Source organism: Hydra vulgaris, chromosome 07, assembly GCF_038396675.1.
Source record: "Hydra vulgaris chromosome 07, alternate assembly HydraT2T_AEP".
Lineage (NCBI taxonomy): Eukaryota > Metazoa > Cnidaria > Hydrozoa > Anthoathecata > Hydridae > Hydra > Hydra vulgaris.
The window spans coordinates 19,016,992-19,035,572 of record NC_088926.1 but is presented as its reverse complement, the minus strand read 5'-3'; the positions used below and the strand labels follow the sequence as shown (position 1 = coordinate 19,035,572).

Genomic DNA, 18,581 nt, shown 5'->3' with positions numbered 1-18,581 from the left:
ATAAGTTGTTGAAAAACAAAAAATCAATATTTTACTAATAAAACCATAATAAAATTTAATTTTTTTTTTTTTGGTTAAAAAAAGTGCTCTAGTGAAAATGAAAACCTTAAAAAACATAATTGTTAATATAATATGGAAATGTAAGTGAAATGAAAAGGTTAAGGAAGCATTTCCAATATCTTTCTTTTATTGTTAAGCATCTCTTCTATCTCACATACAATTTTTTTCTTATTCTTATTTAATCTATGATTTTATATCTTAGACACGATCTTATATCTTAGGCAGTGCAAGAATCAATTAGAGTGATAAAAACAATTTTATTTAAACAATTAATTAACTAGTTTTAAGAAATTTAAATACCTGAAGTTTGCAAAAGATTCTCCAATGTAATTCTTTTTTCTGATCCAGAAACTTTAATTACTGATTGAGTAACATCTGTGCATGTTCCACCAACACGCCCGACAGTTAAAAATAAATAATCATTCAAAAATTGGGCAGCAAGATGCTGAATTTGATCTGGAAAAGTTGCACTGAACATAAGTGTATTGCGGATTCCTCTTGGAGGCATTCCAGAGAATTCAATAATATGTTCAATTTGTGGCCCAAATCCCATATCAATCATCCTAATAAAACGTTAAAACTTATCATTATTTTTAGTTATAAGATCATTTAAAAGAAAAGAAAATCTGTAAAACTTATTTAAAAAAAAATTCTTACTTGTCTGCTTCATCAAGGATCAAGTATTTCAGATTTTGAAAATTCACCTAACATAATAATTAACATAATAATAATAATTAATAATCCTTGTTTTGATTGGTGTCTTATGTTTCATATGTAGATACTGCTTGCTCAACCCAAACCATCAGTTGATACACCAAAGCTCCATTTATAAGTATTTTTGTATGATATCAACACTTTATGAATGATAGCAAATTAAGAAAACTAAAGTTAGCTATTATTTGAGTTAACTATTCAAAATACGGTTTGGAATTAGGCAGGCAGTATGTAATATCTAAGAAAAAAATACAGCTAAAACCCTTTGATTACTTCAGTATTCTTCTTTTTGATGTTGGTTTGAAGGTTAATTAAATTTTTTTTAAAGTAATTAAATATTATTTTATAGTAAATAATAATAATTATTATAAGATGCAAAAAAAAAAAATTATAAATAAATAGATTATGTTATTGAAAACTTAAAATACTAAGGACAAAAACAACAACAACAAATTTATTTGTTCTTCTTTTATTTTTTAATAAACTCATAAAGTTAATATCAATATCAGGAAGTATAGACTATCGACCTAATGAAAATGTTGTAAATTTCTATTTCAAAAAAGCAAAAAAAAAAAAAAAAAAAAATGTTGTTATATTACAAAAATTGCATTGTGTTATGCAAAGGACTAAATATGAATAAACTGTAGACTTCAAGTTTACTGCAACAAACAGTAATTGTTACCTTTCCTCTTTTTATAAAATCTTCAAGTCGACCAGGTGTTGCAACAAGAAGATGACAGCCCATTCGCAAGCGATCAGCTTGATGAGCAACAGCTACCCCACCATATAAAACAACAGGCTTCAGTGAACTGTTATAAGAAAACTTTCTTGCTTCAGTAAACAATTGAACAACAAGTTCACGTGTTGGAGCTAAAATTGCAGCTAATGGAAGTGCAACTCCATCAATATTATTGTCAATATTATCAAGACCTTCATTCATAAGATTTGTAATAATAGGAAGCAAAAAAGAAGCCTAAATAAAAGTATAAACTCATAAAACATATTAAAAAAAAAAAAAAAAATCAAAAAATACAAATCCTAAAAATCTCTCTATAAAACTTTAAAAAAAGAGAGTTAAAATAAAGTAAAAAATTAATGAATTTACAAACAATATGGGTTGGAAACAGTTATAAAAAATTATTTACGGTTTTTCCTGATCCAGTTTGGGCACATGCCATTACATCTCTTTTGGCAAGAATAGCAGGTATTGCATATCTCTGAATAGGAGTTGGTTCTTTGTATTTAGCTAGTTCGAGGTTTTTTAGACAGACCTAAATTGAAATAAATTAAACGAGTAAACTGAGTTTTTTTCAAGGAAGTTATTGGATAATTACATGTATTTTCAAGGTCTGACATTTTATCACAGAATTATACTTCTATACATACTATAATATGTATATAAAACATGTACTATTCACACAATGTAAACTTTTTGTTTACATTGTGTGAATGCGGTAGTGGTGCAGTGGTGAAGCACTCCCTTCATAAGCGAGAGGTTCTGAGTTTGATCTCCACCACATCCCTGGTAGTACCGCGCTCAACTTGTTTCTTTGTGCAGCGACCTTGTTTGTCAAGGTTTGTGTTTTGGAGTTGAAGTTGGATTTGAAAGAGGGTTATAACCACTATTAAGTAGCCTCCTCATCTGTAGTAGCTTTCTTGAAGGTGAATAACAAAAAAAAAAGAAAAGAAAAAAAGAATAGTATATTATAATTTAATATTATTATAATATTATAATATTAAAATAATAATATTATAATTCAATTTAACTTATAATAACAAATATTATGTAAATAAAAATATTAATAAATAGATATATCAGCAAAGAATACGGATATTAGTCAGAGTTCAAAAGTTTTGAAATTATGAAGTCTTGGTACACATTACACATTTTTTATACAACTGAAGAGTATTTTCTCAAAAAGAGCTAAGTTTATTTTTTCCAAAATTTTTTAAACATTCAGATTTTTTATTGAAAAAGGTACAAATTTAACAAATAAATATAAAAACTATTCTATTTACTATTTTATTTACAAAATTATTAAGATTCAAAAATACTTGGCAAAAATATTTAGTTTTTTATATTTCTCAAAACATGTGAATAGGTTCCTTTTAGAAAAATGTTCTTTAATTATTACTTGCTATAATTAAAACTATCAGTCAATATAAATACACTTTATTGCATCTATATTGTAGGCATGTATGTATATATATTTTAGTTTTTGAATAAAAAAGCAATTAGCATTTGTATGTATGTATAAATACATATATATACAAAAATATATATATCAGCTATTCTAGGAAATTTATTTGGGCTGCAGTACCCCCTGTCCTGGTAATATTTAGCAGAAATATTGCCAAATGCAGATGTTTTTTTTGCAAAAAAACAACTCAATTTTGAATTTAGATGGAGCACAAATATGGTTGTCACTGTCGAAAACAGTCTAGAATAGAACTACAATAATAATAAATAAATTTTTAAATTATTATTGTAGTTTTTAAAAAATGATAAAACTTAATGTACAATTAATCTAATAATAATCACCACCTAAAAAAAAAAAAAAAAAGAAAAAAAAAAAAGATTTAAGTTTTATTTAGTTTAATTTTTAATTATTTGTGAATAGAAATATTTAAAAATTAGATTTTTTATTTAGTTTTTAAAATATAAAATTAAAAAAAAAAAATCATTATTTTGTATATATAAAAATTGATACTAATAATTTGATATTTTAAAAACATGCGTTGTTATTTTGATTCTTTTGTCGATTATTTAACTCGTTTATCAATTGCACTGGTTTCGAAACATTTTTGTTCCATTTTTTCTTTCTCTTTATATTCTTATATTCTTTTATGACTTAATAATGATAATAAATAATATAAATAATAATATTTAAGTTAATATATAAATATAAAAATTATAAATAATAATAAAAATAATGATTACAATAACTTTTAGTTTTATAAGGTTTTTTAACTTTAATTTTTAAAAACATCTATAGTAAATAAAATTTATTTATGTATGCAATATTTTTTTAATCATTAAGTTTACCATAACTATTTCTTTCATTTAAAAGACGCCTTGAAGCACTGTAAAAACTCACTGTGAAAAAGATAAAATGCTTGCAGGCTACAAGTTCCGAGTTGACTGCAGGAGCTTAAGATTTTACCTGCTGACCTGTGAATAGGTTTTCACAAACTATAGACTAAAAGCACAAATGAAAATATTATAACCTTTTATAAAATTTGGTTGATTTCAAAGCAACAGTAAAAGCTTAGAAATGCTAAACTGTTTATAAAGTACCCATTAAATATTATTTAAATGTCCATTTTATTCTTTCTACATCCATTTCTAGTTCAATTAAAACTTGGGATTATTTAAATCATTTTTTATAATATCTTGATTAAGTTTGAACAAACAATAAATTATAAATGTTATAAAGCGCGTTAAAAAAGTAACAATACTATTATAGCGTTAATACTTTTATAAAACATTTAGTGACTATAGTGTTATTACTTTTTATTCGTAAGTTTATTGTTTGGTTTTTTTATAACTTTTTTGCTAATAAATTTAAATTAATTCACCCTATGAAAACAAAGTACATGGTTTTGCATAAACTAAAAATTTATTAAAATTCTAAAATTGTAAAATACATTTGAAAATTTTTTACATTTTCATTTTTTACTTATTTTTTTAATATGACTTGTTTTACAAGCCACTGCTGATAAAAAAAATTAAAATGCAACTTGAAATATTATATTACCCGATATTATTAAAGAGAAATAATATTATTCAATTCTGTATGTGCCCTATATGTGTATGTGATGTAAAAACATTTGTAAAAACATTTATTCATTAGTTATGCATTATTATATTATGCAAGTAAAATTCTCTAATAGTATATTAACATCAACATTAACAAACTTAAATTAAAAAAACTCACGGGATGCAAATTTGCTTCAGAAAAGTTTTGTATAGGTTTAGGGCGATTGGTACCGGTCAGTTCAATGGGAATATGTTTGTATTTTTCAAAGTTTATGCCTTGACTTGAACCCATTTCAAAAATTTCACTTTCAGTTTCTGGTGGTGGTGGTGGAATATAAGTAACAGCTTGAGCTGATCCATTCGGACCTGCTATTTTTTAAATATTCAAAATAATCATTTATTATGAACTATCAGTTATTTTTTATATATTTATGCATTACTATACAATATTATATTATATGTTACTTATATATTGTATTTAGAAAAAATTGCAAAAGATGGTACTAATCAACAAAGATAGTAAAAAATCAAATTTTTCTATGGTATGATTTAGCAGGTTTTTATTAATTTTAAAATAAAGTAAATCAGATTATTTGGAAATATTGGTGTGAAATTCTTGTAAAAAAAAAAAAAAAGTTTGATATATCTTTGAATAAATTAAATAAATACTTAAAAAAAGTGGAAAATTAGATATTTGGTTGTAATTTGTATAATATATAAAATATAAAAATAACCTAAAAAAATAAATAATATTAACTTATGTAAACTTTTTATGCTAGTAATGAGTTATACTACCTTTTAAACCATTATAAAATGCAAAAATATTTAAATACAATGTTTAGACTACTAAACAAATCTTTTAAACAATAAGTGAAACTTTTATTTTTACCTAACCAAAAAAACATACTTAGTGCCCAGACCCGGAAAATATTTTAAATTGTTACATAGTGAAGAAATTGTTGATTAAAGTTTATTTTATTTTTATTTTTGTAATTAACATCAAAAAAATACCTGCATTAAGACATTCCTTGGCATAATGACCAACTTCACCACACCGCCTGCATGCATCTGATTTAAATTCTCCAATCACCATGTCACCTTATAAATGTAATAAAATATACTTCAAAAATATATATTATAAAAATGAATTTAAATAAATACTTGAAAAAAATACCAAAAATATTGAAAACTTGGTACTTAAGTTCTACAGCATCAATTATTTGAAAATAAAAGTAAGTGTAAATGAATACTGCCAATAAAATTCAACAAACTTAGTTTGCCTATAACATTTTTGTTAGGTACATAATTTTTCAACTCATTCCATCTTTATTTTGGTTGAATACTTACTATTTCGTCATGGGGTTTAATACATATATAATAAACTCTGAATAACTTAACCCTCAATAACTCTAATTTCCAATAACTTGAAGTGTTTACAAATTTTATTGCTTAACACAACTTCTCATAAAAATCATTCGATAACTCAAATGACCACAAATCGTTTTCTTTGTTGCTTGAAGGTTCAATATCAAGAGCTTATTGTATAAATGAATTTTTTCTCTGGATCTTGGGGAGTTAAGAAATAATCACATTTTTTTTTACAGTTTATTGGACAGAAAACATGGAGAGAAAAAAAATACCACCTAATTATTTAACTATTTTATGAAATTTGTTATTATTATTTTATTTAAATAAAAACTTACCAAATTGGTCAGAGAATGCTCTATCTTCTTTTGGGATTCTATTAATTGGTGCAGAGCCTTTACTTCCCCATGAACTCTCTTTTCCATTCTGCATGTTATTACCTGTGCCTACTTGATTTTCTCCATTCATTACTTTAAGCTGTGAACCATTAAATTCTGTTCCATTTAGTGTCTGCACTGCTTGCTCAACTTCACTATTGCACTCATACTCAATAAAGCTAAATTAAAGATAATGAAAATATGTCGGATATGTGGTAATAAGAAAATATAAAAAGAATCTTAGAGATTGGAAATAATAAGTGCATCTGGGAAACAGCATTATGAGAATTACCCAACCTATGTATATAAGCAAAAACAAGGACATTAAAAAAAAGACGATGATGACTTTGATGATGATACTATAGACAGATATAAAAAATCAAAATATTTGTATATACAAACATATAAATAACACACACACACACACACACACACACACACACACACACACACACACACACACACACACACACACACACACACACACATATATATATATATATATATATATATATATGTATATATATATATATATATATATATATATATATATATTTGTATATACAAATATATAAAAACTAAATTAGACATACCAAAGATGTGTGTCTTTACCCTCTCTTATAGGCAACAACTTTACATTCTTCACTAATCCAGCTGATGAAAAATACTCCTTGACGTCGTCCTATTATATGTGAAAAAAAAAATCTAATTTTAACTAGCACCTTTTTTTTTTTACAAATATCAATTTAAAAAAATTTAAAACCTTTTAAAATTTAAATTAAAATTTAAAATATTCACAACCATATTCCTGAAGATATTGGTAAGACTAAAGATAAAGACAGACCTTTAACCCTGTAGAACCCATAATCTAGCTCAATTCTTTTGTTTAAAAATATTCTTTTTATTTTTAATTAATTCTTTTGGATAAAAACAAAGTACTACTTTGTTTTTATAGTGTTTAAGCTGAAGTTAGTTAAAAGTTCCTAATTTTTTTCAGGGATTCTTCAATTTTAGGTTTGCCACTATTTTTTGGTAATGAAAAAGTAATCTTAAAATGCTTAATATATACATTAGGTCTTTAAAAAAAGTACATTTAAAATATTTTATTTTTATTTTTTATTTTTAAATGCTTGTTTACGTCCTCACAGTTTCAAATTTTTTTTAATGAAATTGCTGTTGATTATAGATTGTAAAACTTTTTTTTTTTTTGCACTCATTTGCACCATTTGTGTGTATTACTGTCAATTACATCAGTAGAAACCAGGTCTTGAACGTTTGAAATAATGATGTTCATTTTTTTTGTGTAAGATTTGTTTTAAGCAAATTTAAATTTAATGAGTTTTTGACTATTTTTTTTGAGTGACTTTTTACATTAAATTTGAATTACTGTAATTTATTTTAGAGAATCGATTAGAAAACGTTTCAATATTGCTTATTTGTGCAAGCTTTTGAATTTTTTCTTTTTTATCACTTGACAGCCTTTTAAAAAACTTTACTCAAAATTACTAGTAAATAAATGTTTAAAAAACTAAGGAGGAACTTTTCCTACGTCTAAATAGTACCCTGATAGATGATAGAAAGATAATTTTTAAGTTGTATCGCTCAATTGTTAATTGCTAAAACAATATTTTGTGTTATAAAATATTTTTATAATGTTAATAGATAAGAATTGTAAATACTTTTATAATATTGATATTATAATATATACCAAGTTTTATTTGAAATAAAAGTTTACCTAATAACTTGTAAAACTTTTTTTGGAGATTTATTATCTTTTACTATTTTAAATAAAACAAGAAAGTCTATTACTTGATAGTTAAAATGGTATTTGCGTTCATACTAAACATTTCAAAAATCAGATTCTTATTTTTTTCTTCGTCATTTAAAATAACTTTTATGCTTTCATCTCTTTTTTATAAACTTTTTACATAACTTTCTATTAATTAACTTTCTATTAGTTTTATTAGTTAAATAATAAATTTCTATTAATTTCTTTGTATAAGGAAATATATTTTTATTTACTTAAATAGCATGACTTTTTTTTCATAATTAATAGATAAAATCTTTTTTGTTTTCTTTCGATTTAATAGTAAAACTTTTTATATAAGTAAATTTTTAAATCATTTTTTATCATTTTTTAATTTTTATTTCATATTTAAAGAGAAATTTAGAAGAGTTATTATAGATAAAAGGTTAAAAATGTTATTCAATATAAAGTCTGTAAAATAAATGCAAAAAAAATTAGCTTTAATTACAATAAAAAAATTTATTTCAAATAAATTTAAAGCCATTATTAATTATTATTCAATACAATTACTGTTTTTATTTAAATCCAAAAAAAACTTATTTGGTTTGGCTAAAATAAAGCGTAAACACCAATTCTCAAAATTAGAAAAAATAAATTGCCAACCTTAAACTATTTTTGGCTGCTACATAATCTAAAATGCAAAGGTTTCACCATAACAACATTGGAACAATTTCGGAAAAAACTTTCAACATTGCATAATGTTGACTCTTCCTAGGGCTATCGATCACGCAAAATTTAATCAATCATTATCTTTAACTTTTAGCATTAAATTATTAAAACAATATTAAAATAATGGTTTATTTTATTAGGAACTATATTTAAAATAATTTTATATTTTTGAGCCCCTGACTACAAAAATTAATGTAAAATAAGGCAAATTTTAAAAAAATCAACTGCCAGTTATTTCAGCCAGGAGGCTTTTTATATCATTAAGTCACAGATATTAATATCAAAAATATTACATAAAATAGGTAAAAAATATTACATAAAATAGGTAAAAAAATATATTTACTTCAGAGGTTCCACTTGGAATGCCAAAAACCTTTGCTTGAGCTCTTTGAGATTTTATTTGTGAAATAAGTTGTGCACCTCTTCCCATTGGTTTACTAGGTGATTCATTTTGGTTACTAAAGGAAAAATAATTTATATCTCAACCAAATGAATTTTCAATAAATAAAAAAAACAACTAAATAATACTATTTTTTTATGCTCATAGTTCAAGTTAGATTAGAAAACAAATTCATATCTGATAAATAATATTTCTAAATAAAAAGAATCCCATTAAAACATTAGAATTCAACTAAAATCAAATATTTCAAGGCTTGAATTAAGTGATCGTGAATTGTAATACCTGGAAAAGTGTCTGGTTTTTTGAAAAAAAAAAAGTAAACTTTGTTTTTACCACTAAACTGAATAGTTGTTATTCAATAAAAAATATTAATATTGATCTTGAAATTATGATAAAGCATACAGAACAATTTAATATTAAAAAACAATAGCTAATCACAACAGCTTAAAGCAATTTATTGGTGATCAAATATTTTAAATAATATGATATAAAATACTTTTATATCTTTTTTAAATCTTATTCAATATTCTCTCATAAATCAAGTATAGCTAAATGATCGTAACTCACTTACGCAGATATGTATATAAAATTATAACGCAGTATATTTATATGCATATAAAAATAAACACAGATATGTATTCAAAATAAAAGTCAGAGGAGTTTAGAAAATTAAATTCAACTACTTAAAGTTGTTTTAAAACTAAAAAACTCTAATAATTTATTTTCAATATATCTTTTTTATTATTATTTTAATTTTTAATTAATTAATAACTAATTTAAAACATTTAAATTTTTGAATAATTCCTCAAAGTTTCCCCTTAAACAAAAATCAATTTTAATGTTTCAAACAATGCGCATATAGCTTTAGTATAATTGTTTATTGCTTGATTTTTAAATTAAAGTGCAAACTTGTCAGGCCTTTAGAAATTTTTTTTTCTTCTCAAAATTTTATTTATTTATAATGCTTAAATTACCTGGTGTGTAAACAAACAAAAATTTAAAATAAGCAAGTTTTGACTGCCATTATTTTTGCCATAGTAAAATTTTTTTGTTTTTACACTAATTTTCTGCAAAATGATAAATTGACCGTTTCATTAAAACAGTGCTAACGGTTTTTAATATGTATATAATTTTAATATATAATAATAATATATATTTAATATATATAATATTTTAAGTTTATTAATTGAGAATTTGACCAGAAATATTAACAAATATTGCAATTCTCAATCGCTTAATTTGATCATTGGATATAACATTTAGTAAAGTTAAAAAAATGCTTTTAAAAATAAACAATTAGTTAAACATTAAAAAATTCGAAAAATTAAAAACTATAAAAAGTTTAAAAATATTTATGCAGAAGAAAAAAAAAAAAAAAAGAACAAGAGTAAATTGATTTTAGAAAACATATTGGGCCTGAGCCCATTATCCATTGTATTTCTTTTACCTGCAGCTTTACCCAAATCCTAGAACTACCCCTAGATAAGACTTACCCCTGTTAAGTCCCCTACCTAGAGCTTACTCCTCTTTTACCCAAAACCTTTAGCTTTCCTTATGAAAAAAACCCTTTGAGAACATTATACAAATGTTTTATTTGCATTTTTAATTGAAAAAATTATCAAAAACACAAAAGAAATCTTTTGTGTAATCTAGTATCATATGAAAAGTATATTATAGACCAGGTGAATAAAAAAAAGAATTGCTTTTACTCAGTGTTTTTGGAGTAATTGTTCAACTTTACATTAATAAAATTTAAGCAAACTCGCTATAATTTTCATTCACTTGAAGCTAAGCTAACTCAAAAAACATTGAGTAATTGCTCAGCTTTACGTGAATAAAAATATGAGCAAAATTGCTGAAGTTTTTATTCACATAAAGCTGACCAAGTACTGAGCCGAGCGAATAAAAAAAAGCAATTCCCTTTTTTAATTCACCCGGCCTCATATGAAGAGTATAGCAGTTATAAAAGATAAACTTCATAGTTCAACAATAAATAGAAATATATCTTTTGAAGTCATTAAAAAAAGTCAAAGGAGTTGTGATTAAGTGAAATATACCTTTTAAAGCCATTAGAAAATTGCGTAGAAGAGCTAGAGTTATTATCAGCATCTAACACACGTAGTTTTGAACCATTAAACTCAAAATTGTTAAACATAGAAGCTGCATTGCTAACCTCTTCAGCACTATCAAAATGCACAAACCTAAAAATAAATTTTTAAACATATTAATAGAACACTAACTTATTATTTATTAGATATTATTTATTAAATATTATTTATATTATACTATAACTATATTATATTATAACTTATTATTTATTGAATATTATTATTCAATTGCATGACTTCATTCAAGTCAACAAGAACACTGTAAATTAACAAAAAAAATCTCAACCATTTATTTGTCTCTAACAGGAGCTAACAGGGTTTATTTGTTGACCACGGTAATAATACTTTGTTGCGATAACTTGGCCACAGCTTTTTAGTTGTTTTGAGAACATTTGAGTTTAAGCATGTTTTCATGTATGTTCAAATAAAAATGAAATTTAAATACACGCTATAAGAATTATCTTTTGTAGACTTTTATCATATGTTTTTATATAGACTTTTATTATCCATTGTTTTATAAGTTGCTTAGGATGAATATATTGTGAATTATATCCCTATTCCTGAGTCATGAAATTTTATTCCTCCTACTAAATAGTCTTTAAATTCATTTTTGATTTTTACCCAATTAGATCATCTACAATCTGATTCTATTATCACACCTCCCTGTTATGTTTACGCGGCGAAATCGCTAGAAACTTCTAATGCATCGTGTGATAATTTCTTAACCAATGACAATTATTTATACACTTAGCCGTTTTCACTGTAGAGTTTTTGAGGGTTTTCTGGGAAAATAAAATATGTATATAAAAAAGTGTTAATTTTGTATAAGGAGGGACTTTTGAGAATAAAGAGATTGTTATTGTAATTGGAGTATTTCTTGCGTGCGAAACTACAACCTGACCGGGTATGGAGTCATAATTGAAATTTTGTGATTTTCTTGAAATTTTGGGATTTTCTCAAAATTTTGGGATTTTCTCAAAATTTTAAAAATTTGTCAAGTGATGAATTTCTATAATTACACAATATGGCTTTTATTTGCTCTTGATTAGGTAGAGAATTAAATAAACTTTAAGAAGAAACAAATTATGTGCCTGGAATGAAAATTTATGTACAAAAAAGGATAAATTGTGAAGCATACTAGAAAGCCACTACCAGCAGCTCGCTGAAAAAATTAAAAAAACAAAAGCCATTGCCAGCGGCTTGCAGTTAAACAATTCACTGCAATTGTTCACAAAAATAAATATTTTAAATCTTCTTTTTTAAAGTTATCAATGATTTTAAATTTTATTATATATAATAAATTATTTTAGTAAATTATAAAAAGTTTAGTAAATTATAAAAAGTTAAATTTATATATTGAATAAATTATACAAAGTTTATTTGTAAATATGTATTAAATTTTTTTTATTAAAACAAAGTATGTTTTTTATGTAAATCTTCTGTAAACAATATGAATAATTGATTTTATAAACAAAACTTTAAACAACAATTGTTTTTGAAATGAAATATTTTAACAATGATTCAAGTTAACAAAATTAATGATCAAATAAACACACAGAAACTTACAGGAAACCAAGTACTACACCAGAGGTTCAAACAGAACACAAACATACGTATATACATAGTGACATATGTATATACATATGCTTCTTCATCATAGATTATTTTTAATTTTTTAGTTTAACCATAAAGTTTGCATTCAATTATTTTGATACAATTAAACTCGCTTTTAGTTAAAAAATAAAATTATAGATCACTTAGAATGTAATATGATGTTTACATATTAATAATAGTCTTTTGTCACTTTATATAGTGAAATCTATCATCTATTAAATATTAGATATAACAGAAGACTCTTGGTCTTAATAATAGTTAAAGATATCTATTTCTGTTGTTTCACAGTCCAATTTTTGTTGAAATCTCTAAACCAATTTAGTTGGATTAAGGTTTTTTTTGAAAATTCACTTATATATTATGGTATAATTAATTGAGAGACTTTAGTACTTGACTTGCAGTTTGGATACTGATCACTTTAGACAGCTATTTTAGGGGCCTGACTATGGCTGTACCTGATGGGGGGGGGGGGGGGTGGAAAGATTATAGGAAGTTAGCTTAATAAAAAATTTATTTTAAAATTGGTCTGCAAATTTGGACCTTTAGTCTGCAAATTGTCAGTTATGAGCCAGGAGGCAGTATATCCATTTTTGTGTTACTGAGAATGTTGAGTTTTAGGTTTTATTATGTAAAGACTTTCAGCTAGAAAGTCGTAGTGATTATTTAAATACTTGCTTGTAATTTAAGATTTATTACTTTTAAGACTAAATCTAGTTAATCACACACTCCACTAAACGTACACATATAGCCTATTAGTTCTCAGCTGCCGAAATCTCAACAAAAAAAATCTTTTTTTTTATCTTATTGTCTTGAAAAATGTTAAAAACAATTCAGCAATTACTTAAACATTTTAAAGGGATTGCTAAAATAAAAGTACAATTCCATACATTTTAATATTGCAACTGAATGGTTTATTGTTTTTTCCTTTTGTTTATTGTAAATTTAAAAAGACTTTTTCATTTATTAAATAGTTCAACTAACTATAGAAACCTTGTTAAAATAAAACATATATGTAAATAAAATAAATTATATAATACACTATAATAAATTGAATAACATTTGTTTCCTTAAATTATCATTAAATTATTACTTTAAATAAATATTGTCAGCTAATTTTATAAAAGCATTACAAAGGATCAAAGTATCGAAGTTATTAATTCTAAACATAACTGTAAACATAACTTGTTAAACTTTTTGATACAGTTATAATTTTTGAGCTTTGTTATGTTTTAGTTGAGTTTTATTTTTTTAAGCTTTTTTTGCTAAGAATTCTTTCTCTTTTTTTTTGCAATTATTTTTGTAATTGTAATTCTTTTGTAATTGTTTTTTGCTTTTATAAATTTTTTTTTTGTAATTGTCTTTTGCTTGTCAAGTTTAGCTTTTTTTGAAATATTCTTGAAACAACTTAAAAGCTGTGGTCAAGTTGTTGCACCAAAATATTATATGCGTAGTCAGGAAAAGCATGCAATTGCATTTCCGACCAATCCTATTTATAGCTTTTTTTTAAAAGATAAATTAAAAAAAAAAAGAAAAGAATAAAGTAAGGCAATATTAAATTAAAAAAAATTATATCAAGCTAAAAACAAATATGTATAAAGAATATATTCTCTCAACTTGTCTAAATAATGTCTAAATAAGTCTAAATGTCTCAACAATGTCTAAATAAATTGACTTATTAGAGCATGATTATTTATTATCAGACCATAGACCATTAGTTTTTTCATTTTTATGCTCAGTAAATAGCAAAGCTGCTACAATAGATAGTAGTTCTACTTTCAAAATGTTGCGTAGTAAGCCAGATTGGCAAGCTTGTGACTATTCCATTTTAACGCAATATGAACAAAGAGTAGATTATTTACTTCAAAGAGTAAAAGTACTTTTTAGTATTTTTAATTGTTCTGTATTTCATCAATGTAATGCTTCTGAAATTCTTCTTTTTTACAATAATATTATAAAATGTTTGCAATCTGTTGTGGCTGACATGATACCTTATAGGGGTTTAAAAGTAAATTCTGAAATTAATGTTCCCAAATGGAATGCCTAAGTTATATATAAACATGAGTTTCCCAGGGATGCATTCAAACAATAGGTAATTGATAGAAAACCTAAAAATGGAATTATCCTTGAAAGGAAAACTCAGGCATTATTTAAACTTGCTTTTAGGCACTGTTAAAATCATACTGAGCAAATTAAAGCTTACAGAGAATATCAATAATGTCGATCCTTAAAAGTTTTGGAACAGAGTGTATGAAATTAGTTATGTAAAGGCAACCAATCATTTTTCTAGTATTGGTGGAGTTACTGGTAACAAGGACATTGTCACTATGTGGAAGACACATTTTCAAGCACTATATAATTCACTTGATAATCAGCATAGAACACAGTTTGAACAGAAAGTGCATTCTTCATTGCTAAACATATCTGTTAGAGTTACTATTATAGATGATACTAATGCTTTGCATAAGCAAAAAAGAGAAAATCTGCTAGACCAGATGACTTGTTTATTAAATCATTTATAAATAGAGGACATAGACTGTCTCTCTATTTAGGTTTTTTTTTTTAAATTTATGCTTGTTGTGTGGACATTTGCCATCATCATTTTGTGAAGCCACGATAATACCTCTAGTAAAATCTAAAATTGGAGACTTAAGAGATGTAAATAATTACAGAGCAATCGCATCCTCTCCTGCTTATTCTAAAATACTTGAAGGTATTTTATTAGAAAGAATTGAATATCATGAGACTGTTGATGATTTTCAGTTTGGTTGCAAGAAAAATTATTTCACAATGTCTTGTAGATATTATTTAAAAAAGACAGTTGAATACTATATTTCTAAGAGGAAGCCATGTATTTACATGCTTTAGAGATTTCAACAAAGCGTGATAGCTTTAATTATTGGAAATTGTTTTCTAAATTAATTGATTAGGGCATTGCCAAGAATGTTTTTTGTCTACTTGCGTCTTGGTACAAGAATCAAACTATGTTTGTCAGATGGCAGAAAGTAAACTCTGATAGTTTAAACATAAGGAATGGTGTATGGCAAGGTTGAATTCTTTCACTGTTCTTGTTCATATTTTATATAAGAAAACTGATTTTCAATATTACGAATATGCTTATTGGATGTAACATAGGTGGAACTTTTTTAAATCTTTTGGCATATGTTGACGATATTGTACTAACTGCTTTGACTTGGTTTGAATTGCAAAAATTATTAACTGCATTAAAGGTCGAAGTCACTGCCATTAACGTCATTTAATATACATAAGAAAAAATTGTGTGTATGGCATTTAACCCAAAACAGAAATGTAAGATTGTGTCCAAAGTTTTCCACTGTTTACCTTAGCTGGATATAAATTAGTTTATATTAACAAATTCAAGTATCTGGGTCACATAATAGAAAATGGTTTGTTTGATAATGCTAATATAAATCGAGAGATTAAATGTCTTTATACAAGTACAAACATATTATTCAGACAATTCTAGAAATGCTCGATTAAAAGTGTAAAAAAAAAAAGAAGGTAAAAAAGCAACTATTTAAGACCTACAGCCTCTGTTTTCTGATGTGAAATTTAGAAATGTACTAAAATGTTTTTTTGCATATAACAAGTACTCAAGCGCTACATATATGTTTATGGTTTACATATATGCTTATGGCTCGCCTAATCTAGATACTTGATTGCGTAACTACAGACTTAGCTTTATAAATCAGTTAGTTACCTGTGCCAGCAGCAATGCAGCTGTGTATAGATTAAACAGAACTTTTAATTATTCTTAATTTTTCTTTTTATTTTATCTTAATCTTGTAATGTACTTGTTGTCTGAATCAAATAAATATATATTTAAAAAAGTATGTATGGTATTATTAAATTTCATTGAGATATAATTTTTTAAAATTATAATTGAATTTTGCTTAGAAACCTGCCTTCAGACTGAACCTATGCCAACAAATTTGATTTAAGTATTAGCAAGGGTTCTTTGACCAAAAATATATAATTTTTTTAAGAAAAAAATTTTTTTTTCTTTAAAAAACTAATTAGAGCTTGAGTCAAAGATTTAAATAATATACCCAAGAGTTACATTTTTGCCCTCTTGACATGGTAAGATTTTCACTTCTTTTACAGTGCCAGCGCTACCAAACAAATTTTGAATATCACTCTAAAATTAAAAATAAATATAAGTTTACATAGTGACCAGATAAAACACAAACATAGCAGCCGTGATGCAGTGGTTGTGGCTAAAAATAAGTTTTTAAACCTCAGATTGTAATCCTCAAGTAATAAAACATTCAGTCCTAATATGAAAAATAGGATTATCCAGAAATCATGGACATTAAACAATTCTTTTTTGAAACAATTTTAAAACAATTCTTTTTAAAAAAAAAAACATTTTGTAATTCCAAAAACATAAATACCAAAATATTTTAACCTTGCAAAACTAAAAACTATATGCTTTTTTATTTTTTGGCAAAATTTAATATTAAAGTATAAATACATAAATGTTGTAATATAATATGTAAAAATAAACAAATGTTATAAACAATTGAAACAATAATTATTATTAAAATACAAAAAATATATTTGCAAAAAAAAAAAAAAAAAAATTAAAAAAAAAATTATATATTAAATTTTTAAATAAAATAATGTTTTTTTTTTATTGAAAACAAGAAAATTGTTCAAAAACAGTTTTTTAATTTAGCTGATAATTTATTAAACTTTTATTAACTTTTTTGATATTTTTAAGACTTAAAGAAGCAATCGCAAAATGTGATATCTGGAAATATGTCATTACTTTTATAATGCACTTATTACACTTATACTTCATTCTTGGTTTAAACAACATAAGTTATCCCAAATTTTAATTAAAGTAGAAAAGCATCTGGAAAAAATTGAGTAGATATTCAAATAATATTAAAAACTTTAGAAACTTAAACTAATTCAAACTTTATAAAAAGTTTTGCATCTCGAAAAGCATTACTAATGGCCTGTAAAAATGCGCGTTAATTTTAAAATTAACTCATAAAAACTTCTTATTGGTCAATTTTAAAATTAACGAGTGCTTTTACGAACCATTAGTAACGTTTTAGAAATTCAAACCATTTCTTATAAAGTATATATTTGTATAAGTTCTTGAAGTTTTTAATAATATTTAAATATCCACTTTATTTTTTCTAAATGCTTTTATACTGCAAATAAAATTTGGGATTACTTATGTTGTTTGAACAAACAATGAATTATAAAAGTTATAAGTGCGTTATAAAAGTAATAACACTTTTATAGCGATATTACTTTTATAATGCTGTTAGTGACTAGAGTATTATTACTTTGGTAGTCATGAGTTTATTGCATTGTTTTGTTTTTATAATTTATTTGCTAATATAAGCTAATTTGCTCTATAAAAACAAAGTACGCAGTTTTGCATAAACAAAATTTTTGAAGACCAGATATTTTTCCAGAGATCGCGTTTTGTGATCGCCTAATTCAACCTTTGTATTTTTATATATATTTGAAAAAATAGTATAATAAGCAACTAACACTATCGGTTCCACTTGGAATATTGTAAACTTTTACTTGAAATCGATTGCCATATTTAGAGCCACTGCTTGACTGACTGAAATCACTGAAAACAGTAAAAATTAAAACTATAACAAATGTTATAACAAAACTTATAACAAATAACGGGTCCGCCATCTAACTTTTTTTTTTTCAA

General features: G+C 24.7%; 1 protein-coding gene and 1 long non-coding RNA gene across 2 annotated transcripts in view; one reads left to right on the top strand and one right to left on the bottom strand.

The window, feature by feature from the left end:
- LOC136082336 (uncharacterized) overlaps positions 1-7,794 on the top strand; it is a 29,422-nt gene extending 21,628 nt beyond the window's left edge. The window contains exons 2-3 of the long non-coding RNA XR_010639606.1: positions 5,017-5,076; positions 7,679-7,794. This is a non-coding gene — a long non-coding RNA (uncharacterized LOC136082336). The remainder of the gene's footprint in view (positions 1-5,016; positions 5,077-7,678) is intronic.
- Positions 1-18,581, bottom strand: part of LOC100192294 (uncharacterized) — a 39,327-nt gene that overhangs the window by 6,675 nt on the left and 14,071 nt on the right. Inside the window, exons 4-15 of the mRNA XM_065801288.1 lie at positions 18,407-18,491; positions 16,942-17,030; positions 11,210-11,353; positions 9,096-9,210; positions 6,870-6,958; positions 6,238-6,455; positions 5,546-5,632; positions 4,713-4,903; positions 1,920-2,045; positions 1,457-1,747; positions 718-764; positions 361-623 (exon numbers count right to left, since the gene is read on the bottom strand). Of these exons, the coding sequence (XP_065657360.1) occupies positions 361-623; positions 718-764; positions 1,457-1,747; positions 1,920-2,045; positions 4,713-4,903; positions 5,546-5,632; positions 6,238-6,455; positions 6,870-6,958; positions 9,096-9,210; positions 11,210-11,353; positions 16,942-17,030; positions 18,407-18,491 (1,745 nt within the window). The remainder of the gene's footprint in view (positions 1-360; positions 624-717; positions 765-1,456; positions 1,748-1,919; positions 2,046-4,712; positions 4,904-5,545; positions 5,633-6,237; positions 6,456-6,869; positions 6,959-9,095; positions 9,211-11,209; positions 11,354-16,941; positions 17,031-18,406; positions 18,492-18,581) is intronic.